Source organism: Triturus cristatus, chromosome 5_2 (assembly GCF_964204655.1).
Source record: "Triturus cristatus chromosome 5_2, aTriCri1.1, whole genome shotgun sequence".
NCBI lineage: Eukaryota > Metazoa > Chordata > Amphibia > Caudata > Salamandridae > Triturus > Triturus cristatus.
Genome location: NC_140588.1, coordinates 394,189,412 through 394,216,023, shown reverse-complemented (window position 1 = coordinate 394,216,023; position 26,612 = coordinate 394,189,412). Strand labels below are relative to the sequence as shown.

At 42.5% G+C, this 26,612-nt stretch overlaps 1 protein-coding gene across 1 annotated transcript in view; it reads right to left on the bottom strand.

The window, feature by feature from the left end:
* The window catches only part of ABCA13 (ATP binding cassette subfamily A member 13), a 2,655,493-nt gene that overhangs the window by 2,119,605 nt on the left and 509,276 nt on the right, over positions 1-26,612 (bottom strand). The window contains exons 14-15 of the mRNA XM_085606362.1: positions 14,081-14,187; positions 9,590-9,702 (exon numbers count right to left, since the gene is read on the bottom strand). Coding sequence (XP_085462488.1) covers positions 9,590-9,702; positions 14,081-14,187 — 220 coding nt within the window. The remainder of the gene's footprint in view (positions 1-9,589; positions 9,703-14,080; positions 14,188-26,612) is intronic.

Here is a 26,612-nt window from a genome sequence, read left to right as displayed (position 1 = left end):
TAGCAAAACCACTCATTCAGTTGACAACACAGGAGGCAGCCACATCGACTGTTCTCCCTTGGACTCAGGAACATACACAAGCTTTTGAAAGCCTAAAGAAAGCTTTATGTCAAGCACCTGTTTTAGCAACACCATGTTACAATAAACAGTTTACACTCTTTGTTACAGAACGCGAAGGTACTGCCTTGTCAGTACTCACACAGGAACAAGCAGGATCACACAAACCATGTGCTTATTTTTCTAGTACATTAGATCCCGTAGCTCAGGCTCTGCCTGCGTGCCTAAAATCAGTGGCAGCGACAGCTTTAGCAATCAGACAAAGCGATGCCATAGTGTTAGGACACCAATTGACAGTACAAGTACCACATGCAGTAGAGGTTCTCTTGAACCGCACACAAACACAACACTTGACTATAGCACGACTCACCGGTTACGAATTAACATTGTTTCAGCCACACATAGAAATCAGACGTTGTAGTACATTGAATCCTGCCACACTGTTACCAGTAAACGGAACAGACCCACTAGCACATGATTGTATTGAAGTTATCACTATTACGACGGAACCCAGACAAGACTTGACAGACGTCCCATTGTCAGATCCAGACTTGACATTGTATGTAGATGGTTCATGTATGAGAACAAGTACAGGAGAGTTAGTGGCCGCTTACGCAGTCACAACAGACACTGAAGTCATTGAAACAAATCGTATTAACATTTTGTCAGCTCAAGCAGCAGAGCTCATCGCTCTGACACAAGGCTGTATTCAAGCCACAAATAAGAAAGTCAATATATACACTGATTCACGTTATGCATTCGGAGTTGTACATGACTTCGGCGTGCTGTGGCGAGAGAGAGGTTATTTAACTTCTCACGGTGCCCACATTCAGCACGGACCCCTCATTCATGCCTTATTAGATGCAATACATCTACCCACTGCAATATCAATTATGAAATGTAAAGCTCATACGAAAGTTACTGATATCATTTCCCAAGGCAATGATCTAGCTGACAGAACAGCTAAACAGACTGCTCAAACTCACACATCTGACATGACAAAGACAATAGTCCCGACACCAACACATTGCATGATGGTTAAGGATCCCGCTCTTGACGTAATTGACATACAGACACATGCTACACCAGAGGAAATAAAGAAATGGACTGAATTAGGAGGGATCCAAACGGATCAAGGATGGATGACGAAGGAAAAATCTGTATGGTTCCTTCCTGATTCAATGGTCCAAGTTATCATTAATACTGTACATAGTCCAGCGCACCTAGGAGAAAAAGCTATGCTAGACAGCATTCAACACATTTGGTTCAACAAACATTTACGAGCAGCAGCTAAACAAAAAGTTCGTACCTGTATGATCTGTTGTCAGTTTAACCCAGGTAAAAGCATTCCCGTAGAACAAGGTGGATTTCAGCCTCCTGATCACCCTTTTGAAGTCCTCCAGATGGATTATATCCAGATGGAACGATGTCGAGGATTCAAATATGTTCTCGTAGTTGTCTGTGCTCTTTCCCGTTGGACAGAGGCATACCCGGTTTCAGATTACACTGCCCCGACTACTGCCAAACAGTTGGTTCGAGAATTCTTCCCACGGTACGGTTTACCACGTGTTGTCTACTCAGATAACGGCCAACCGTTCTCCTCCGAACTAATGAAACACGTTTCACTTTTGTTAGGCTATCAGTGGAGATTTCACTGTGTCCGACACCCCGAGGCAGCAGGTCTCGTGGAACGACATAATCAAACCCTGAAAATTAGATTGTCCAAAATATGCAGAGAGAAAGGTGTCGACTGGGTAGTAGCCTTACCAGTTGCACTCTTTTACATAAGAATGGTAGCGCACTCTCGAACAGGGCTATCCCCTTATGAGGTGATCTTCGGTAGACCACCAAATATGTGGGGGACGCCTATACCACGCAAAATAACTGATGTTGACTGTAATATGCTGACAGATTACTTGGCTTCCTTGATGTCTGCACTACAATCTTGTCGTTCACAGGTAGCTGCAGCCTTTCCCGATAACACCGAGGTGAAACCCCATGACGTAATTTCCGGGGACCTGGTGTTAGTGAGGAACTTTGACCGGAAGTCTCAGCTGGATCCTAGGTGGAAATCGCCTCAACTCGTACTGTTAACCACGAGGACAGCCGTGAAGATCGAAGGTCGCAAAGGCTGGATACATTCAAGTCATATCAAGAAATTTCATGGACTTCCGTCTGATGTAGACGATACACCTCGCGTGTCTTCACCGATTGACTCAAAGCTTCCTTTGGTTGAACCGAGTAATCAGGAACAATATAAACTAAAACTAAGGTCTAATAAGTCAGACAATTTGATTGTTTAAGTCCTCTCCAAGGTGAATCGGTCGAATTTGTCTCTGACATGAATCCCCTAGACCTGAATAGAGAAAGACACCGAAAGAAGCAAATGAAACAACATGTGTACTGTAAATCACTGCGTAGTCATTGCACAGTGACGTTATTAATTTTGTTTTTCTTAAGTCTTTTAATAATCGCTGCAAGTATATTGTTGCACATATATTATCCTATTTCTAAACATGTTTACAATGTTACTGCTGAACATTCTTTTAGTGAATTACCCCCGCATGAGTTGTCCTATAGATTTGCGCTGCGCAATAACACTTTCATTAGTATGTTACATCATTCCCATCAGGCTAGCAATGCTACGAATTGTTGGATATGTGGCCGACTCCCTCCCTATCAGAACTATAAGGGAATTCTGCCTCTCTTTCCATATCCGTTCACACACAATGGCTCCTGTGGAGCATGGTTTAGTTTAATTAATTCCCTCGATTCAAACTCAGTAACTTATCAAGACAATTGGGTATGGGGAAACCTGAACCTAGTTTTGCTTAAAGTCTGTTACCCTAACAAGGAGGGACTTCCCAAAAGAACAGGAACTGATCTAGAAAATGAGGTATATGGATTAGGGAATTTCACGCTTAATCTCATGATCCTGAGTGTTGAATCCGAAGCTGCACCAATTTTGCCCGCTATGTCAGTATTTCCAGTCAAAGGTGAATTATGTGTAAGAAAGAATGGTTCCATACATATGGGCCATAGTAGATGCACCACTGTAATAGAATTCAGTGATCAAGGCAAGTCTACATTTAGAGCTTCTCGCCATTCCTACTTCATATGTGGTCAGACTGCATATATACGTTTGCCTCTAGATTGGGATGGTACCTGCTACATCGGATTCCTTTTGCCACCTGTTTTCCTAGCTCCTCCTGATTATCACAGAAATACTCATTTAGTACACAATAGAGAACGGAGAGATCTCCCAATCGTCGATTACACTGAAACAGCATGGGAAAAATACACAGATTTCAATAAAGGTCTCTTTCCCTATATAGGTACAGTTACCAATAGTAAGCTGATACGTAGATTAACCAGAACCCTTGAAGCAGTAGTGAACGAAACTATTTCCGCCTTAGGTAATTTAACAGAAGAGCAGTCTGCTATGCGGATTGTTGTGCTTCAAAATCGTCTTGTCCTTGACGTCATCCTGGCCGATAGGGGCGGAGCTTGTAGGGTCATCGGATCGAGTTGTTGCATTTTCATACCAGAAAATTCGCCATCCGTATATAAAGCCATAACTCGCCTTCATAAGATTGTAAGCCAGATACACCAGAATCCAGGCACCTGGACTTGGTCCGGTTGGTTTTGGAGTGTATTGTCAACATTTGGATGGAGGGTCCTATCCTTCCTAGGTATTGGCTTTCTCATACTATTCAGTTGCTGCTTATGCCTACAATGTGGACCAGCGATTTGTGGTCTGTGTGCCACATCGTGTATTCCACCACCACGATTTCATTCATCCCGGAAGAAGAAAGAAGAACAAATGATGCTATATGAACAGATCAACGGATTGATGAAGATTGATATCTCTTAAGGGCAAGTAGGGGACAAGGAGGGAATGTGGAAATATGGATTTTTATGATCAGTTATGTCCCCTATCTTGGACCCCAACGGTTTCATGTATAAATCACAAGTACATGTATGTTTCCTCCAGTTCCAGTTATGAAGACGCAAACACATGTGCGTCCACCGTCAACATGTCCTCTTTCAGATCCGCCATGAATGGGCCGGATATTCTATTCCTAAGTATGAAAGGCCACCGGCTTTATATGGTTCATTTATCCCATTTTACAGTCCAGGCGAGTAGGCCCTGATTCTGCCATTAAGCCTTTCCCTGCCTTCTGCCTCTGAAAGCTCCAGTCTGAGCTCGCATCTGTATCCATGAACTTTGTCCTACTCCCTGCGCGGCTAACGGTGCCTGACTCGACCTGTCTGCTTGCCAAAAACTGTATGTCACCTTCGAGATTATCTGCTCCGCTCCCCATCCAATGCATTCCTGTCTAGTAGTTTAAGTAAACATTCTTCCAGCTACCGAGCAAAAGGCCCGGCTTCTCTGTCTTTATGCAAGTAATTCATAGCCCTGTTACTATGGAAGATTTCTGCCCTCGCATCTAGTGTAGACACTTAGACGCTTGTACACGCACTCACAGTCAGTATAGAATAGATTTTGTTCGAAAGACCTTTCTTTTTGGATAACATAGTTCTTTAAACATAGGATGTTAGATATGATTTGGGATTAGGTTGACTTGACCCCCCAGACTTCTGTCTCCACATGTAGAGCTAAATGTCAAGTCCCCTTCACCCCCTAGTTGCACGTCAATTGCACGTCATGCTGCTGCGCGCGCATCTCTGCCGAGTATTTCTGCTGACATTGCGAAATTCTTTCATGGTGCCACCTACTTGTGACATCATACCTAATGACGTTCTTTAGTTACGCCTAGTTACACCCACTTTAGTTACGTATGTATGTTTTATCTTTGTTATCAATTGTTACGCCTCCTGCATCTGTTTCACTGTAATGCCTATTGTATAAAAATGATTACCTATCAATAAAGTATGGTCCTTCACTTCCTGAACCTTCGTGGTGATGGAATATGGAGTCCATCAATTCGAATTGATTTTGGAATAAAGCCCGTTCCGAACCTCTAATACCACGGATTCTGCCTCTTATTTTACTGAGCTATTATTATAGATTTTCCGCATCAAATTAAGTACCGGTAATTAAATTATTTACCACAGAACCCAGTTCCCCAGGTCCGAGGTCGAGCGCCCTAGCCATTAGGCCAACTCCTCTCCCCTATTTTGCAATGTCAATAGCTGAAACTCGCATAAATGCGAGACCTATTGCATTGCAAATGCTTTTTCCATTAGTGTATTTCAGCCCGTGCCCATTAGTTGGTCTCTCTTTTTATGCCCAGTGTGGTCTGTCTTCAGGCGGCACACTGTAAAGAGAAAATTTCTACCTTGTGTTCTCTCTTTCTGATCACTGTGCAGAGCCCTCACTCACCCTGTCCAGCCTACAAGTTCACCCCTTTCAAGACTTCTAACACCAGTCAAATCCTGGTCCCAAGCCCCACCTGTAGGGGCCCCTTTTTATTCTGTAATTCCTTACTTTTTAGCTGGTGTTCTTGCAAGGACTTTGTAAAATAGCCTTAATTGTGTGATTAAAAATTATGCTTCCCATCAACCATTTCTTCTGAGTTATGATCGTTAATGCAAAATGCCAATCTGTCATTTTACACAAAATGTCCTCCTTTTGTCCCTCCTAAATGAAATCTTCCAAAATACTCTACGTGCTAAAAAAAAAACTAACGCTAGTAACTCGGCTGTGCCCTTCGCCTGCTCCTCCGATCAACCATCAGTCATCCTTGGTGCCTTTCTAAATGTCACCAGTGCTCCGCGGAGAGCAGAGCTGCGTGGTCAGTTCCCGGGAGACACATTGCACACACGGGGGTCGTAGTGAGGGGCACGCTTCCAGCTGTCCATCCATTGGACACAAGTGGGCTTTGAGACGTACAATGGCGGCACCTCATTAGCGGGCAGAGCGGTCGCTGTCTCCTGTCCCAGTGACAGGGCAGCCTCTGTGAAGGCGCCAGTGACAGCTGCATGGGGTGAGGGCTGGTAGCTGTCGGCTAGCGTGGCGGTGTGGCCTCTGGCATGCCCAGCTGGCAGGCTGCCCGGCGAGGGGGATGCTTGTGACTCACTCCATGGGAGGGGCCGCCCCCATGGACCTTTTCCCAGGAAAAGATGATGAGCCCTCTTGACTGCCGCTCCCGTCCCTTACCTGTACACACGCCCTTCGATACAATGCTTTAAGCGTGCTTTATTGGCCTGGCAGAGCAGCAGTGACAAGGCACGTGCATGCCAACACACACAAAACAAGTGCCCCCGGCTGTGCCCTTTCATTTCTATGCAGAAGTCCTAGATCTACTGTCTTTGGTGGTGGCAGGTTTAGACGTGTTTTACTGAGGTGGCAGCCTTTTTGCAAAGTTACAGATACTCTGTACAATGCTCTCTTTTGACATGCGAGGTGGTTTTGTCTTCTTCTCTTCCATTCGCCTAACCATGTTCAGTGCGCACACGAACACATCGGCGCCTGGTTTGGTAAAAGTGCTATAGTACAAACTGATAATACCAGGTGTAAGTCCAGCCGAGCACTTCTGTGGTGGCCAAGCTCTTCATCGGTCTACTAGAACGTGTTCGCTTGGTATTTAGGGACCCTTGTACACCAAGCCCCTCACCGCTCACTGAAAACAAGCATTTGCACTGAGCGCGGCGCCGCTTGAAGTACACAGCGCTCGTTTTTTTTTTTTTTACTTTAACACTGAGCGCGGTGTCCTTGAAGCGGGCGCTGCGCTCTGTGTTAAAGTTACAAAATATATAAATAAACCGAGCGTGGTGTCCCTGAAGTGGCGCCATGCTCAGTTCTTAGGTAAAAAAACAAACAAACAGAGCGCGGTGTCCCTGAAGCGGATGCCGCGAAAGACGCGCAAAAATATAAATAAATAAAGTGAGCGCGGTGTCCCTAGCGGGTGCCGCGCTCATCAAGGAAATAAATAAACATACAATTTAGAGGGCATAGCGCTGCAGCATCGTGTTTTGTGGACGACTGACAAAAAGAAGGTGCCTACCAAGGAATTGAAGGAGACTGTCTCACGCCGCAAACGATCCAGTCCGGGTGGGCGGGGCCTAAAGGAGACAGGGCAGTCACCAAAAAGCCTCACTTTCAATCTGAGGCCAGCGTTTACCATAAAGGATGACGCCGGCCAATAGAAAAGATGGGAGGAGCTTCCTCTCCACTTCTGAAATTGTCTCGACAATAGATCTCGCAGAGCGAGCAACGCATGCGCTGCAACACTAGGCGAGACCTAAAAAGGAAGACATTTTAAATATGAACTAGCAAACTCTTTTTGACATGTATTCAATGTCCTCTCTTCATTTATCCCTCTTCCTTCTGCACACATTAAGAGTTGTGTATGTGGTAGTGGAGATGTAGGGACAGCCACACTGGCATCTGCATGCATACATTATGCAATTAAAGAGCTGTCAATGCCAGTCTGACCTACTTGCAAAGGACGCCTAGTCGTTGTGAAAAAATATCTCAGCATAGGATAAGTTTACCTTTTAGGTCTGTAATTTGTATTGCACCAGAACAGTTTCCACACAATGCGCACCTTGGGTAGAATATTAGTGTGGATGTCATTCAAAATAAAATGTCTGGCTACCCCATCTGATCAGTATGTATTAAATGATGTCCATTTGTTTTAGGTCTGGCCTAGACACAGCTTTATAAAATAAAAATATCATAAATGAAAAAAACATATACAAATATGCATATAGGATAGGTTCTCTTCATCTATTGGTCTGTTTAACTGTCATTCACACTTTGGTTCCACCCACCAAAGAATAAAGCATGGGGCAGTGGGTTAGCCCACTTCAGCTGTTGCACTGAGTGGCAGCATTTTGCTTGATCACATGTGCACATCCAACCACAAAGAAGCGAATTTCAGTATTAGGGCTTGTGGGCAATACTCTAATTTGCCAAATACTTTTTTCTCCATTCTTAATTGCTTTTTTTCCTTTTTTTGAAAGTCATACTCGTGTGTTTAAACTATGCCTTTAGGTCACAGTAATTCTAGGACCATAGTGCATTTTCCTTGCACCAATAAGAATCTTATTTTGTTGTGATGTGCATAAAAATGAAAAACGTGTTTTATACCTGTCTTAAGTATACCTGCCTGTTTAGAAACACACATGATGTTCAAATAAAACTAAAAGTAATTATTTTTAATTTACATATAACCACCATTTTAAATCAGTGGCATGTTTCCTCTTTTTATTTTTATAGCATGTGCTTACAATGAAACAAAAAAAGTAACGATTGTACCATCTTGTGAAGAAGTCCTGATCTATTAGCTTCAATTCACACAAGGAATCAGAAAACTGCAAGACTGTTGTATTACGATAATTCACCATTCACAGACTTTTCTAAGCGTATGTCATGTGACATTTTTTTGTGTTTTTTTCCACATGGCAGGATTGCATTTGCCAATATAATGAGCATAGGGGAAAGTATCCCTGATGTGCAACTGCACATTCCTTTTTCTCCACACGTAAGGCACTTTTGTCTGTGTAGAAACAAATATCTTCACACCCCCACCAAGTGTGGGTACGTCTCGTTCCCTTTCCCTCGCTAACGGTGATTTACTTCAGCTAATTGTAGGAACAAATCTTCAAACACTGCCTGGGTGCGAATGGTCACATAAGTGTCTGTGAAAGCTCATGAACTCAAAAAGTAATGGGTGTTCATGAATTCATACGGCAAACCAGGCTTTGATCCTCTCCATGCCCACGCCTTGTTTGGGAATAACTCCTGCATAATTATACAGTTGTGGTGCGCCATTAAGAATGAGTATATAGATTTATGGCTGTTAGGCCTCTTTTTGTAACTGCTGGCCAGCTGTAATCCAGCCATTTGCACTTTGTGAATCAGGCAGCAGGACTTCGAATCTGGGCAAAGTGAGCTCACCCTTCCATCTTTGGTAACCATAAATTGGGGAATGGTAACTGTTGAATATCTAGTCCTGGTTATGAAGCGAATTGTATACGCTTCATCTTATTGGTTGATACAGCCTATGTCACTTGGAATCCTCACCTCTTATTTAGCTCACGTCACCGTTACTGTTGGCATTCTGCTTCCCACCAGCTGTTGCTTCACATCCACGTTCTACCAGCTGATAGTGGGCCTTCTTATTCGCAATAAATACTTTGTTTATAAATCGCTCGTGTAATGGTGTATTGTTCCTTGCACCTTGACACTTTAGTAACATATGCTATTTCCAGAGCTTGGAAACAGCAGAAGTGTGGTATTAGTACGATATCAAAAAAGTAATATAAAAAGAAAGGCATCACTACAGTGTTATCAGCTGCTAACCCTATCAACCTCTGTGTTATTCGTTAGACGCATTATTAAACTAAGTTGACTTCCATTTGCTAAACAAACATGAAAGATCATGGTACAGCACAGTAATTATCAATTCTGAGTGCACTTGATGTTTTTCTGAATATTAGGTCACAGTAGAAGCACTTAAAAATAGAAAATTCGCACAAACAGCATTGTTGCTTGATGCTAAACACTCTACAAACCTCAGCCTGTTACTGTTAGGATCTACAAAACGTAAACCTCACAAACCTGAGCGTGCAGCAAATTGATCCCTTCGATGACAGACAGGAGGTAACGCCTTAATGACTTGCCTTGGCAGCTGCTAAATATGCAATGACTCTTTCTTGTGAATACTGGGTTTTCTGTAATAAAGGAGTCAAACAAGTACTTGAAAATGTACACAGTTACCAAATTCCCCTATTAAAAATCACTTAAAATAAGTCTCTGTGCAGTGAAATTAATGGGTAATCTTATAAATATATGTACACATATGCTTATCAGTTATAGTTAAACACAACATTACAAAAAGCCTTACCTGTTGACCAAATGCACCTTTCTAGATACCAATAGATATTGTAAAATAGTTACCAAATTGCATGGGCCTTATCCACTTTAAGTTCTTTTCTTGTTAACTGAGAAGAACTGGTGTCTCTGCTGGATTTTTCATCTAATTCATTTTCACTTCGGAGTGGGATTCCTCAGGGATCATCTCTTAGTCCCACACTATTTAAAATATATGTGACAGCCTTGGCTAACCAGATTCGTTCTTGTGGTTTTTCTGCAATTTCTCATGCCCACGACACACAGGTTGTAATTTCAATCTCGTGTGAAGTCGAAGAGGTGGCTATGCGGTTCAACACATGCATTGAACAGATTGTCAGCTGGATGAAAAATACCTGTCTTAAATTAAATTCAGACAAGACTGAGGTTCTTCTCTTCGGACATGATACATCTTTCTGGAATTCTACCTGGTGGCCTCAAGATCGAAGCCCAATTCCCTCAACTGTAAAAAAAGCCAAGAACCTGGGCATCTTTTTTGACGGAAAGCAAACTTTTTCTAACAAAATCAATCAGGTCATATCCTCATGCTTTTTTCTTCTAAGAACACTAAGAAAGATATTTCACTTTATTCCACAGGAGCTTCAAAATATGGTCATTACTGCTTTAGTCATGTCTAGGGTTGATTGGTGCAATGCTTTCTATGTAGGTACCAACAATGCTTGTTGAATAACCTTCAGATCCTTCAGAATGCGGCAGCTCACCTTCTTATGAAAATTCCCAAATTGAAGTCGATCTCCCAAGCTATTCATGACCTACATTGGCTTCCGGTCCAGAGGAGGGTCACTTTCAAAGCTCTCTGTTTAGCCTACAAAGCCCATTAAAAAATCCGGCTTGACTATTTAAAGAGAAAAATCCAAGGTTATACACCCAAACGCAAGCTTCGGTCCTCTTCAGCCAAAAATGTTGCAATTCCTAAAATCAACAAAACCCTGTGGGGTGTCAGAAGCATCACATTCTCCACCTGCAAACTCTGGAATTCACTGCCCTATCTGCTTAAAGCTCAGCCTAACTTAAAACATATCAGAAAACAGCTTAAAACTTGGCTTTTCTAATGCTCTCTATCTTTTTAGGCCACTCAGCTAGTTTGATAACAGATGCTAGCATCAAGACACCTTTGGGCATATGAGAGGTCTATAAATTCCTTTTACTTACTTACCTCTTACTAACATTTATCATTTTATTGTTTTCTGAATTTTTTTAGATTTACAGGCAATTAAAGGGTACAAAAAGGTAAACTATTTTAAATATATATTATTTGTATTGACTTGTGTTTTGTATTTTGTATGGATCATGTTGTAGGTCAGATTCAAAATAATTGATTTATAGTCAACTGAGTAGATGATACTATCTATGTTTTCTTTACTAACATTTCTTTAGATGGCTCTAAGTAAAGCAAATACTTGGGTACATACATGGGAGAACCCTTTTACTCACATCAATACAAGAACCCTTGCACTCTGGGAGGTATAAATGCTGTAAAATGTACTTTGGCTCATTTAATACTTTGGTCATTACAATTTGAAATGATCACTTGTTTGTCACCATGACTCGTGCTACGCAGCTCCCTCTGTATCGCTGGCCATTTTAGCCTTCAGGATCTTGGTTTTAGCCCTGTAAATATTGAGGCCAAGTTGTGCTGATATTGAGGTCACCTTGATGGTCTTCTCTTGCATCTGCAGATAGAGATTGGCATGGGACAGTGTCTGCAAAGTTCAGGTCATCGAGCTGCATCCAAAGTGCCCACTGGATACAATTGCTCCTTGCTATGGATGTCTTCATGATCCAGTCTATGGCCAGCAGTAGGAGAAAAGGGAAGAGCAAACAACCCTGGCGGAGTCCGGTCTTTGTATTGAAGAGTAACTCTGTGTGCAGATGACAGTTGATGACTTGTATCCAGTATGATCCACACAAGTTTTGTGGTTCTGCTGAAAAAGTTTCCACAGGGCAAATATTTTATCTAATAGTAAGTATTGAAAGATGCCTGGCGCTTTCAATCAGAATCGTCGTAGCATGTCAATTTTAACATAACATGTAGAGGACTGTGTGTACCAGGTACTATCCCATGTACATGTGCTTGTTTAGCTTCAAAAGATGGGCTATCTGTAAGGTTTTCACCACAACATGAAGGCTGCAGGTAGTGTGACCTTTAGCATCTTCATACCTCGGGTATTTTAATAAAAAGTGTCTCTTTGGATAAGTTTGACATAGAGTGAACACAGTTCTTAGTAGATACTTTCTAACACTCTGTGGTGTATTTCTCATGAGATTTTCAATGTCTGCAAACAGGGTGGTACAGCACAGTACAGAGTAAACACTCTCCATAGTGTAAGCACTGTTTACATTACTCTCTTTAACTTTAGTAACCTTTTGTACATGTCTCAAAGACTCATGTAGCCTCCCAAGAATAAAGGAAATGACGGCATTATTTGAGAAACAAATTTTTAATGAGTAGTGACAGTGTAACAGGGCTTTAGAAGTGTCTAAATGCCCAAATAACACCTAACATTAAAATGCAAGAGGAGTATGTATGCTACTAAGAATAATGCTCGGATTACTTACCGGTAATCTTCATTACTCTGATCCTTCCTCATACCAATATTTACCCCATGAGAAAATGTGCCCACTCACCTTTAACTTTCCTCCACTTTCCACGCTATTTCTTTTGTTTCTATTATACAGAGGTAGAGAATCTACCCATAAATCACTTCTCCTCTCTCCAGACTTCGGGTTCTTTTTTTTGTGCCATTTGCTTTCCCTAGAGGGTTGATCAAGGTTTTACAGGGGCAACCATCCTTGTCTCTTACGGTGCTGTATCCTCTTTACTCAAGGACCTAAATGGTAAGTGTTTTTCTTTTTTACAAAACCAAATGTAATATGTTCTTTCTAGACTTTGTAGTTTGCTGCTTAGGCCACCACATACATTGTTATTGCATATTACCTCATGGAGTAGGCATTGGGACAAGGAAGGAAATGTGGAGGTAATTTGTTGTCAGATGTTTCTGTTTGTCTCGTATAATACCATGATGTACTTAGGCAAAATGTTATACATTCATTGCATGGCTGCAGGCTCACACATGAAGTTCCCTGGGGAGGCTCTTTGTCAATGAAGCCAGTAACAATCACAAAAAGCTTGTCTGCACTTTTAGTTCATAGGCTTTGCTACTGAGTCATTTGTGAGAGATGCTGTGCTGAGTGATTCATTTGAGATGGGCTGACCCCTTTGTCTTTGTCATAGCCAACACCATACAGGAGGCCTGATAACAACAGAATTGTCTCATTGATGCATTGTGTGGTTATGTGTTGCCCTGTCAATTCCTGTATACCCCCCTTTGTGTCAAATGCTAATAAAGACATTTAAAAATAAATAAATAATGAATTGCCTGTTACTGAAAGTGCTCTCTAGAATGAGAAAAAGACAGTATCAACTGCCTAAACCAGTGCAATTATTAATTATTTCTTCGTGGAAGAATCAAGTGAGACCACTTTTCAACAATGGCGAAAACTGGCATGAGAGTTAGGTCTGATCTGTGCAGCAGATCTTCCTGCTTGTACCCCAGAAAGCCAAAGGGTGAAATTCCAACTCAACTTCAGAGCCTTTAAGCAAAGATTTTAAGCTCACAGAGCAGCTTTCTTATCCAGCATTTCTTAGGTCCTAGTGAGACTGCAAGCAGCAAACACGAGTATTCAAGATGTTTCAGGAGAATAACATTCATACCCCAAAAGTGACAACTCTGAAGTCCATAAGTATGTGAGATGTGTAAAGGAGAAAATTGTGGGTTAGGAATGACTATGCTTATTCCAGCATCACTTTCAATGACATCCACCACAACCTTAGTCAACAACGCTCACTGTCACGTAGAGACACATGGACTATAGGCATAACAGTTCAGCTCAGCTGCCCCAGTATTGTACTGGGCAAACACGTAACCGGACTCCGTATGGGTATTATAGCCAATCATAATTGTGTACTGTGCTCAGTATGCCAGTATTCCTTGAAAGTTGCAAAAACAGTTTTTAAGTAGTGCAAATAATTTGCAAGGCATAAGTTCTAATACCACTGTTAAGGAGACCCTTTGTCCATATTTGAGTAATGCCTGATATCAGGGAAAGGACAGAGGTGTCCACTTGATGTTAAAACAAGATTACGTTTGTTGAAGACTGACGGTGCTGTCAACCTACCTGCAAGCACTGTCACAATATTCAGGAGAGCGGTCTGGGTCTTCTGCAGCAGTTCGACATGTGTGGGATCCACACTCGCTTCAAGATGCTGGCACACCTCGAGGAAGCTGAGAGAGACATCGATATTACTAATATTATGTAGGTACCTTGCACGAGTCAAATGCACATTCAAAGGACATTAAGTAAAATGCCATACCAAAGCCAACATGAAATGTAAGCAACCAAAATGAATAGGATAGGAGTCTATTTCTGGCAACATGTGCAAATATGGCTACTCCAAAGGAAAATACCACTATAGCATGCTCTTCACTAACATCCTTAGAGCTATTTCTGGTTGAAATGATTTCAGATTAATGCAGTGTGTGAAGTTAATACACTAAACATGCAGAACTCAGTACGTGTGGCTCCAAATCAGGAATTTTGTAACTCTAGGTTATACTTCCCTATAAACATAATATTTCCAGACTATAACATCATATTTGGCTACTAGCCACTCATACAATGTTTTTCTCTCTTTCTTTGTATGCTACTAAGAATAATGCTCGGATTACTTACCGGTAATCTTCATTATCTGATTCTTCCTTCCTCATCCCAATATGAATTCCATGAGTAAATGTGTACATTCACCTTTAACTTTCCTCCACTTTCCCAGCTGTTTGTTTTGTTTATATTACTGAGGTACAGAAACTACCCATAAATCACTGCTCTTCTCTCCACACTTGGGGTTCTGTTTCTTGTGCCCTTTTGTTTCCCTAGAGGGGTGATCAAGGTTTGGCTGTGGCAACCTTCATTGTTTCTTAGGGCGCTGGGGCCCCTTTACTCAAGGACTTACAGGGTATTTTTGTTTCTTACAAAGCTAAATGTAATATGTCCTTTCTAGACTTTGTTGTTTTCTGCTTAAGGCGCCCAATACTTGGTAATTGAATATTTACTCATGGAGTAGGCATTGGGACGAGGAAGGAAATGAGGAGGTAAATTGTTTTCAGATTTTTCACTTTGTCTCGTATAATATACGTTATGTACTTAGGTAAGATGTTATACATTCAGTCTCACAGTGTTTCACCCGAAGCCTTGCTGCAGTTCCATTTAAGACGTTTTGAAATATATTCTTTTTCTTAAGAAACCTGTTGAAAAGCAATCCATTGTGGGATTTGATTTTTTTTCGCTTGAATGACAAATGCCAAAGCATGGACACACCACCACACATTGGGCAGAGGCAGGCCTGACGCTAAATGAACATTCTTCAATCCACGTGTGACTGCATGCAACATTCCTTCATGCACACAGTGCACTTTAAGTGCAAGGCAAAGAAACTGTGCAAGGCTGAGCAACAAACCACTGTGATGTGATGAGCTAGACAGACCAAAAAAGTGAAATGTCAGACTGCTATGGTGAGTGGCTAAGGCAGAAACTATTAGGGCCTTAGTCACAAAGGTAAACTTACACATTTTTCTAAGTTTACTACTTTTTGGTCTTCAGCAACTAGATGCACAATTTTGCAACTCCACACTCCCTGTACTGATACGTGCAGCGCAGGGCCAGCTTTAGGGCAGTGCAGCTGGTGCACCCGCACTCAAAGCTGACCTGGGGAGGGGGCTCTGACCTGGGGGAGGGGTGTGCTGTGTTTAGCAATACCTTGTGATTTAAAAACACCTTCAGGGGAGTTCCTTGTGTGTCCATTTTCCAGACAGCATTAAAAATGTCAAGTTAACTCTTATGATTAATGTTCATGTTAGGGAGTGAGAGGTCAAAGTTTTGTCTAGGGGCAGTTTTGACTCGCCACACAGTAGAGCAGGGGCTTAATAAGCCTGCTGCAAAGACCGAGTGCAGGTCACAGCTCTGTATTTCATGTGGATAGCTGAGTGGATTACTGCTTTTGTCACAGAGATCCTTTTGTCACAGCAGTACATAAGATACATCCCTAATATAGAACAGTGACTGTTACAAACTGTAATCAAATAGCTGCATGCAAACTGCATAAAATAGGTTAGGACATTCTGTTTGCCTATTAGTAAAATCAGCCTTTACCAACGCTTTAAAACAAATGAAATGTGTGTGAGAGAGGGGCTATGGAGAAATGAGGGGCACTTTTGCCTATTGGTCATGAAGGAATCCAAGGAAGTGGCCCCGGAGGGGGCACCAAAAATGATTGTCGCACCGGGAGCCAACAGCTCTAAAGCTGGCCCCAGTGCAGAGTTCTGCCCACCCAGAGACTCAATGTCTGGGCAGAGAAAACTACACACATATGCAGAGGGTGTAGGGAGTCATAAAAGTCTGCACAGTTTCTGAATATCAAAAAGTAGTAAACCTACACAAAACTGTGCAATTGTCTTTGTGAATCAGGCCCTAGGCCCTCAGTTTCAGTAGGATTGAAAATTCTGATCCCTGCAAAACACCTGTGTGTACAGTAGGGGATGTATGATATATGTGGACTCTATCACAATAGGTAATTACCGAGAGGGCTAAAGTTGGTTTCACTGGATACCTTTTTACCGGTCAAACCTGCTAGAACTTAACAGGGGAAAATGCCCAGTAATTATGGGGATATCAGGATTTAATAAGAGGAGCACCAACATCTGGATATTATGTCCCATGTTACAGCGCAAACTTGTTTTTATGTTAAAAAAAAATATTCTTTGAACTTAAGATAACATATTTTATAATAATACAAAGCAATTATTCAAGAGATATGGAAAAAGAAAAAAGTATACAATGCATAAAACAGGAAATTATGGTCTGATTATCAGCTCTATATGCTGGAGGGGGTGTAAGGGAATATTTGATATAAACAAATTTCAAAATCTTAAAAGGGAAGTCAGGGGGGTTGTAAAACTTCCTGAAGATGAGGAGAGGGCAAAAGATGTGATAGCGGAGTAATCAAGAAATTGAGTAACAGGTGTCCAAAGGGCCTTTCATTTTAAAACCAGAGATAAAAGATGCATATATGCAGTGTCTAATCAATGGTTGTTACAAACTGCATGCCACCATGCCTTTAAAGACAATTGTGTTAAATCTTTCCAGTTACAAGTTATTTGTTGGAAAGCAAGTCCTAATAACAAATCTAGTATCTGTATGTTAAAACAAGCATTAACCCATACCTTGGATATACTACCTAAAAATGCATTGGAAATAGAGAAAGAGACGTTACTCTGGAAAATGAGATTGATTTGATGCCAAACTTGTAACCAGAATGCCGAACCTAGGAGACAAGTGAAAAGTAAATGTTTCAAGTCAGCTTGTGGTGCAGAACAAGTCCAGCAAGTGTCTGGGATATTGTGATTAATATTATGGAGGGTGTTAGGTGTCATAAATAGTCTGTTGTATATGAAAAAAAGTGTTTGTATAGTACTAGATGCACATGAGGATTTCCTGATTTTAATTGAGATTCGTTTCCAGGTGGACAGAGGTAAAGTTGTGGAGAGATCATCCTCCCATGTGAGTTCACTCTTAGACTTGGATATCAAAGTGGAAACTTCAAATAAATGAGAATAAATAAGGGAAGCCTTAATACACGTAGGTAAAATAGCAGCTAATGGTGTGGAAGTCGAAGTATCAGAGGGTGAAACAGATGTGAAATAGTTAAATGCGTGAACCATAGCTCTTTGTAAAAGAAGAAATTTGGCTTGGAAAGTAGACGGAAGGCTAAAGAGAATCTGAGCTTGAGAAAAGATGAGTAATGAATCTCTATTGAATAATTGATGAACCGAGATCAAACCTTTAATTCTCCAGTAATGCCAATAAATAGGATTTTCTTTCACCAGAATAGAATGGTTATTCCATATAGTAGAGTTAAGAAAGGAGTCAAGATCCATGGGCGAAAAATGAACTAAAGAGGAAAACTTTGTAAGAATTGTTGATAATAAGGTTGGACATTTTTCGAGGTCTTTGTCTGAAAAGAAAATGGAGACAAAAAGTTTGTTCTACATCCACCCATAAGTGTATATAGAGGGGGGTGCAATATAATGCGAAGATTGCTGCAAAAGGAAAGACTTATGATCTTTTGGGAAATCAGGAGAGTGTACTCCACCTTCAACCTTAGGCAGTTTCAGCTTAGCCAAAGACATTCACGGCTTCCTATTACTTCAAAGAAAAGCAGGTAATAATTAATTTAATTGGTTATAATACTTAAGAGGAACATGTAGGGGAATATCTGAGAGAGTAAAAAGAATAACAATTACCAACATCATCTTAATGGTGTCAAGATGGCCCCACCATGGTAAATAAAGTGGGTGCCATTTACTGGTTAGAGAAGAGATTGTCTGAATACAGTTGTCCATAAGAATTGAAATAGAAGAAGAGAGAGAGGACGAGAATGGAAGACTGGGATATTTAGGTTGTTTAGATTGCCACGTAAAATGGGAGGAACAGAAATCACAACTAAAAGTGAATTTATTAAGGGCAAACATTTTGCATTTGTCGTATTTAGCTTATAGCCCGAGCCCAATGAGTAGGAAGCAACTTCTGACTCAAAAGCAGGAAGTGAATATAATTAGGTTGAGACATAAATAGTAAGATGTTGTCAGCGTATGCAGCCAATTTAACCTGTTGTGAGCCATGAATGAAAAAATGTATGTTAACATTCTGACGGATCTGAGATAAAAATGGTTCTCATGCTAAATTAAAAAGAAAGGGGATAGAGGACAGCCTTGTCGAACCCCTCTGTGTAGGTCAAAAAAAGAAGATGTGAGACCATTGGCGCAAATGGCCGCCTTTGGAGAAGTATAAAGAAGAGAAATGAGAGACATGAGTTTTGGCCCAAAACCAAACTATGTAAAAGTATGAAAAGAGGAAAGGCCAAATAACACAATTGAAAGCTTTCTCAGCATCTAAAGCAATGGTCGCTAGAGAATCAGGTAAGCTGGCAGATCTAGAAATAATATAAAAAAATAAGTGAGTATTGTTTGAGAGAAATCTACTCTTGACAAAGCTGGATTGTGCCTTACCTATAAGATTAGGGAGAAGCACATCTAGCCGTAAAGCCAATGACTTGGAGAAAATTAAATAATCTAAATTGACTAAAGAGATGGGACGGTGAGGGCAAACCTTCTCATAGAAAATAAATACAACACCTAATAAAAACAGAATCCCACGGTGTTTCATTTTATTGCGTGCGTTTATTATCACCAACCCCTCTAGGGCACTTGTAACGAGGGCTGCAGACTCATGCTGTTTGTGGAGCACACCCAAATGCTACTTAGAAATGGCATGTCCTGTGAATTCAAATTGACCCCATGCAATTCTTGTTTATATATATTGTAAAATATGCGTGATTTGTCTCACAATTGCTACTATGTGAAAAATAATGTCATGGTGCAATTCAAATATATAAAAAATATGCAAAACACCAATCCTTGTACACAATGGTGCATCATCACCCAGTCACAGGTTTATATGAATTCCATTACATATATATTTGAGTGACACACATCAAACATCATTGTTTCAATGTGTTTAATTGTGCATACTACATTCATGGGGTTAATTTATTCAGCCACTGCCTAGCAACACTCACCAGAGCCTACAGCATTCTGGGAGCTGTAGTTGTGGCAGAACTACAGTGGAGTTGCACACAGGTGACCGTGGGTCAGCGGATTTCCGCCAATGGCAGTGACTTTGGACAATGAAAGGTGGGGGTGGAGTTACCGCTTGCAAAGCAGCAGCATCTGAGGAAGGCCGTATGGACGAAATGCATTATGCACAAGCTGTGAACAATTAAAGATCTTCCAACGTTACCCCTGGTGTGGCCTCTACCTGTTCTCGATGGAGTAGGAGTTTCTTTGATGTTTTCGCGTCAGCCAGAGACGCGTGAGAGGCCCCGTTCCGACAAGAGGCTGGAGACATTACTGGCATCCGCTGCTTGCAGCTTGTGTTTTGTTTTCAAGGGATTGAATTGACTCCGGCCCGCCCCGAAGTACATGCCTGAACCCTGGACTTCTGCGAGATGCAGCTTGTCATTGACACGGAGACGGGTTCATTGTAATTCCGATTCATGGTCCGGACGGCAAATGTGCAATGAGGCTGGAGCGCTAAAGGGGACCAGAGGAGGATCCGCAATTCTGTTTTATTTGCAAGACTCATGATTTGAACATTCCGCACCGATTCAAGATTAAACCTACATTCATGGGGTTAATTTATTCAGCCACTGCCTAGCAACACTCACCAGAGCCTACAGCATTCTGGGAGCTGTAGTTGTGGCAGAACTACAGTGGAGTTGCACACAGGTGACCGTGGGTCAGCGGATTTCCGCCAATGGCAGTGACTTTGGACAATGAAAGTTGGGGGTGGAGTTACCGCTTGCAAAGCAGCAGCATCTGAGGAAGGCCGTATGGCCGAAATGCATTATGCACAAGCTGTGAACAATTAAAGATCTTCCAACGTTACCCCTGGTGTGGCCTCTACCTGTTCTCGATGGAGTAGGAGTTTCTTCGATGTTTTCGCGTCAGCCAGAGACGCGTGAGAGGCCCCGTTCCGACAAGAGGCTGGAGACATTACTGGCATCCGCTGCTTGCAGCTTGTGTTTTGTTTTCAAGGGATTGAATTGACTCCGGCCCGCCCCGAAGTACATGCCTGAACCCTGGACTTCTGCGAGATGCAGCTTGTCATTGACACGGAGACGGGTTCATTGTAATTCCGATTCATGGTCCGGACGGCAAACGTGCAACGAGGCTGGAGCGCTAAAGGGGACCAGAGGAGGATCCGCAATTCTGTTTTATTTGCAAGACTCATGATTTGAACATTCCGCACCGATTCAAGATTAAACCTACATTCATGGGGTTAATTTATTCAGCCACTGCCTAGCAACACTCACCAGAGCCTACAGCATTCTGGGAGCTGTAGTTGTGGCAGAACTACAGTGGAGTTGCACACAGGTGACCGCGGGTCAGCGGATTTCCGCCAATGGCAGTGACTTTGGACAATGAAAGGTGGGGGTGGAGTTACCGCTTGCAAAGCAGCAGCATCTGAGGAAGGCCGTATGGCCGAAATGCATTATGCACAAGCTGTGAACAATTAAAGATCCTCCAACGTTACCCCTGGTGTGGCCTCTACCTGTTCTCGATGGAGTAGGAGTTTCTTTGATGTTTTCGCGTCAGCCAGAGACGCGTGAGAGGCCCCGTTCCGACAAGAGGCTGGAGACATTACTGGCATCCGCTGCTTGCAGCTTGTGTTTTGTTTTCAAGGGATTGAATTGACTCCGGCCCGCCCCGAAGTACATGCCTGAACCCTGGACTTCTGCGAGATGCAGCTTGTCATTGACACGGAGACGGGTTCATTGTAATTCCGATTCATGGTCCGGACGGCAAACGTGAAACGATGCTGGAGCGCTAAAGGGGACCAGAGGAGGATCCGCAATTCTGTTTTATTTGCAAGACTCATGATTTGAACATTCCGCACCGATTCAAGTTTAAACCTACATTCATGGGGTTAATTTATTCAGCCACTGCCTAGCAACACTCACCAGAGCCTACAGCATTCTGGGAGCTGTAGTTGTGGCAGAACTACAGTGGAGTTGCACACAGGTGACCGTGGGTCAGCGGATTTCCGCCAATGGCAGTGACTTTGGACAATGAAAGGTGGGGGTGGAGTTACCGCTTGCAAAGCAGCAGCATCTGAGGAAGGCCGTATGGCCGAAATGCATTATGCACAAGCTGTGAACAATTAAAGATCTTCCAACGTTACCCCTGGTGTGGCCTCTACCTGTTCTCGATGGAGTAGGAGTTTCTTTGACACAATCATTAAGATGCACCACTTATCTGAATTCTAAAGTGTGTCCTAATTATTAAGCGGTGAGTTTTTAGAGTTTTCCTAAATCTCAAAAGGTTAGGTTTATTTTTCATTCGGACTGGTAGAATGTTCCACAGATATTCTGCATTCACTTTTCCAGCACACTCGGGTCTTACAAATCTTCTAGAGCCCTTGACTAGCTGATGCAATAATAACAATAGTAATAATCCACATTTGTAAAGCGCAAACAATCGCCCGTAATGGTCTCTAGGCGCTGGGGGCCGTCGGGAAGATTAAGCAAGCTATTGCCCAGAGTCACATGGTGCTGGGCTAATCTGCAGCCGGCGATCGAACTGTGATCCCAAGATTCCGGAGTCAGTCGCCCTGGCCACGGTGCCACACCTCTTCTAAGAGAGTGAGCAGGACAGCGTTTGCTAACTTTTTCCTAGAGGTACAGTCGTGCCAGATTATTACTGCTTTGTAAACTAGGCACACAATTTTAAGGAGACAAGTGACAGTTTGATGCAAAAATATGATACACTGGTGGAGTGGAACACAAGAACACATGGAACTGCCAGTGACAGATAGAAGAAACAAGCCTGGACTGTCATGAAAGATAGTCAGCGTTGACTACAGGCCACAGGTAAACGGGATGGGAACGTGGGACATCAAACAAGAGAAGATCAGCAAGTAGAAGTCACGCACAGGTGGTGCACACTGCTGGTCACTCAAAGACTTACATTTATTTATTCATCTTTGGAGTTTTACATAGCACTGAATCATGTCCCTTTCCAGCAGCATTAGAGAGCTCGTGCGTGATTGATGGGGATATCAGCTCTAGATAGATCTTGTTAAGTAAAGGAGTCCTGTCTTTGGGACGATGGCTGTTCTTAAACAGATCTTGGTATGCTGAACGCTTTCTAAAAAGGAAGGCTTTTAACTCTTTCTGGAATTTGAGGTGCTTTAGGTTGGTCTCTTAAAGATGTGTCAAGAGCATTTCAGAGACGAAACCCTAGGAATTTGAGGGCTCTTCATCCATCCCCTGCATTCCCTTGAACTTGATACAACTGCGTCATCACATCATGACACACTGCTGTAAACCAAGGTAAAACATGGAGGGTGCTACCATAGTTGCAATAACCCAATAAGACACAGAAACTTGCAGCATGAGCGATGTCAATGTCCCTTCTAGTACATAATTGTCAACTCTGATATCAACAGTTTCTCACCATATGTTTTTCATTCTGCGTGCCATAGTTATAAGCTGTGACAATAAGTGTATATATGTTAAGTATACATTAACAAATACTCATCGGAAGACAATGCAAAAAGAAATAAATGAAAGAAGCGAGGAGAATGTATTCATTGCATAAGCGCACATGACATCGACCCCCTCATCCTGGCACATGCGTCAAGGTAAAAACGCCACACCGAAATATAATTCGGATGCTCCCTTTGGTCATCTGCAAACGCATTCAGCGACCTGCAAGGTAGAACTCACCAACAAACTCTTGAATAAATTGAATCAATTGAAAAGCTGCACTTGTACAACTAGCTTTATGACGTGACCAGGGGTAAAGGTCAAGTTTGATCACCCACATAACTTGATACCAGTAAAAAGCAGCCAAGCAAAAACACAAACCCATGCAAAAACATTTTGCCAAGACAATAGTCAACACATTTGCTGTTTATTCTATGAGATGCCACTCCACTCTATGCCACTCCACACTTTTGGGCCACATGCCACTACACTCTACTACATGCCACTCCACGACACTCCACTCCATTCTATGACACACCACACCATTCCAATCTATCACACTTTACTCCACTGAATGGTACACCGCTCCACTGTACTCCACTCCACTTCCTTCTATGCCAATCTACTCTATGACATGCCACTCCACTCTACAGTACTCCACTTTATTCCACTACACTCTAAGACACGCAATTCTATGACATGCCACTCCACTCCGCTCTATGACACGCCCCTCCACTCTACACCACTCAAATCTACTCTATGACATGCCACCCCATTCTACACCACTCCACTCTATCCCATTCCACTCTATGCCCCTCCACTGTGTGCCATTCCACTCTATACTGCTCCAGTGTATGCTATGACACTGTACACCATGACACTCCACACCACTTCACTCTACGTCATGACACTGTATGCCACATCACTCTAAGGAATGCCACTCCACTCTACGGCCCTCCACTCTATGCCACTCCACTCTACTGAACTCTAAGCTCCTACACTCTACGACACTCGACTCCAGTCTATGATGCTCTACACAACTCCCTCTATGGAACTCTACAGCACTTCACTGCAGTGTACTCTATGACACACTACTCCACACCGCTCCCCTCTAACACACCATGCACCATGCCACTCTCTGATAAACCACTGCACTTTACTCCATGACAGGCCATTCCACTCTATGCCACTCCACTCTACAACACTCTACTCCACTCTAAGCCCCTCCCCTCTATGCTATTTGTCTCTAGTGTATGACATCATATGTCAGGCCACAGTATGAAATGCCACTCCACTCTACTCTACAACACGCCACTCTACTTTATGCCATTGCACTCTAAAATACTCTGCTCCACTCTATGCCCCTACACTCTACGCCACACTACTCCACTCTACAATACTGTACTTCACGCCTCTCCATTCTATGACACGCCACTCTATCCTACTTTAATGTATTTATTTATTTAAAGAGTTTTATATAGCGTTGGCATGACCCAAGGGTATCAGAGTGCTTTACAGCATCGTTAGGGCATTAACATTCAATCACAGAACAGTGTATACATTATACATTCAATCATAATACAGCGTAGTTTGCTTTATAGCAACATTAGGGCAGTAACATATAATCTCAATAAAGCGTATACATTCAATCACAATACATTGTTGTAGTGGTGTTAAGAGTCGAATCAATATCAGTTTGTGACACTCAAGTGTATTTGAGTTGTCGAGGGTCAAAACTTAGAACAGATCTTGAAGGAGGTGGTATTTTGAGGGTGCGTTAGGATTTAATTCAAAGAGGGTTAAGGTGCTAATATAGGAGGAATTCCTTTAGTTGTCTCTTGAATCCTGTGAATGAGTGGATAGTTCTGATATGAGCAGGGAGAGAGTTCCAGATTTTGGGGACCTTGCTCCAGAAAGATCAAGAGAAGGCTTTTTGTTTATGTTTTTTAGGGAGGATGAGAAGAAGTGTGTTGGAGATTTTTAGATTTCTTGATTGTCTTGCTTTTGTGAGTCTGGCTACTAGGTAGTCTGGTTTACCAGTGTGTAGAGCTTTGTGAGTGAGACAAGTAGCTTTGAGGCAGCAGTGTGCTTCGAATGCTAGTTGCTTCAGGTTTTTAGTGATGGGTAGATGTTATCGTGTCTCTTTGCTTCAGTAACCATCCTTGCTGCTGAATTTAAAGTAGCTGTCAACGGGCTAAGTAAGGTTTCGGTGCACCTGTGAAGGTGGCACTCCCATAGTCTAGTCTGGAAAGAACCAGTACTTGCATTGCGGTTATTAGGTCATTTGGGGGAAGGAAGGGTTTGATTTTGTTGAGGAGTTTTAGGTTCAGGAAAGCACTCTTTGCTGCAGAACTTATGTGTGTGCTCATGTTCTGGCTTGAGTCCAGAGTGAACCCTAGACATTTGGCGTAGCTCGCCAAGGGCATCTTGCAGTTTAGAGCATCCAGGTTATTTATCCATTCTTGGATCTGTGGTAATTGGCCGTGGTTGGAAAAAACAAGAATTTCCATTTTTTCTTGGTTGAGTTTTAGCTGGTGGTGCGATAGCCAGTTTTGAAATTTTATGAGCGTGGTATTAAGCCGGTGTATGTCATTCAAAGAGGATATGTTCAGGTAAAGCTGGGTGTTGTCTGCATAAAGGTGGTAGGCAATGTTTTCTTGTCTAATATCGGGGTGAGGGGTACCATGTTAATTTTCAAGAGTGTTGGTGAGAGAACTGAGCCTTGAGGGACACCTTGCGTGATGGCCGAAATATTGGGCATCGCATTGTTTATTTTTATTAGTTGGGAGCGGTTATGCAGAAATTAGGTGACCACTGTAAAACTGTGCCATCTGCTCTGATTCATTGCTAAAGGGAATCCAGGAGTAGCTTATGGTCGACTATGTTGAAGGCCAATGATAGGTCTAGGAGGATGAGCAGACTGCGCTTGTTAGAGTCTACGACATGCCCCTCCACTCTAAGAAACTTCACTCCACTTTGATACACCACGGCACTCCACTGTATGACACACCACTCCAGTCTGCGACATGCCACTATACTGTACGCCACTCCACTCTGTTCCCCTCCACTTTACCCTATACCACTCTATAACATTCTTCTCCAATCCATGCCACTCTACAATACTGTACTCCACTGAAAGATACTGTACACAACTCTGTCTAAGCAGCTCCATGCCACTGATCTTCATTGTACTGTATGGCACGCTACTCAACTCTGCTACTCCACTCAACATCACTCTACTCTATGGCACTATAGAACACATCACTCTATGACACGCCACTCCACTCTACTGCACGAGATACTACTCAACTCTGTGCCACTTCACCATGCAACACTTTTCTCCACTCTATGCCCCTACACTCTATGCCACTCTATGACACTGTGTATGATACATCACTCCCCTCTACTCTATGACACTCCATGCCACTTCACTCTATGCCACGCCACTCCACTCTACAATATGCCAGTACAGTGTCCACCACTACAACCTAAGCCCCCAGTCTAAGTCACTGTATGACACACCACTCTATGACACACCACTCCACTCTA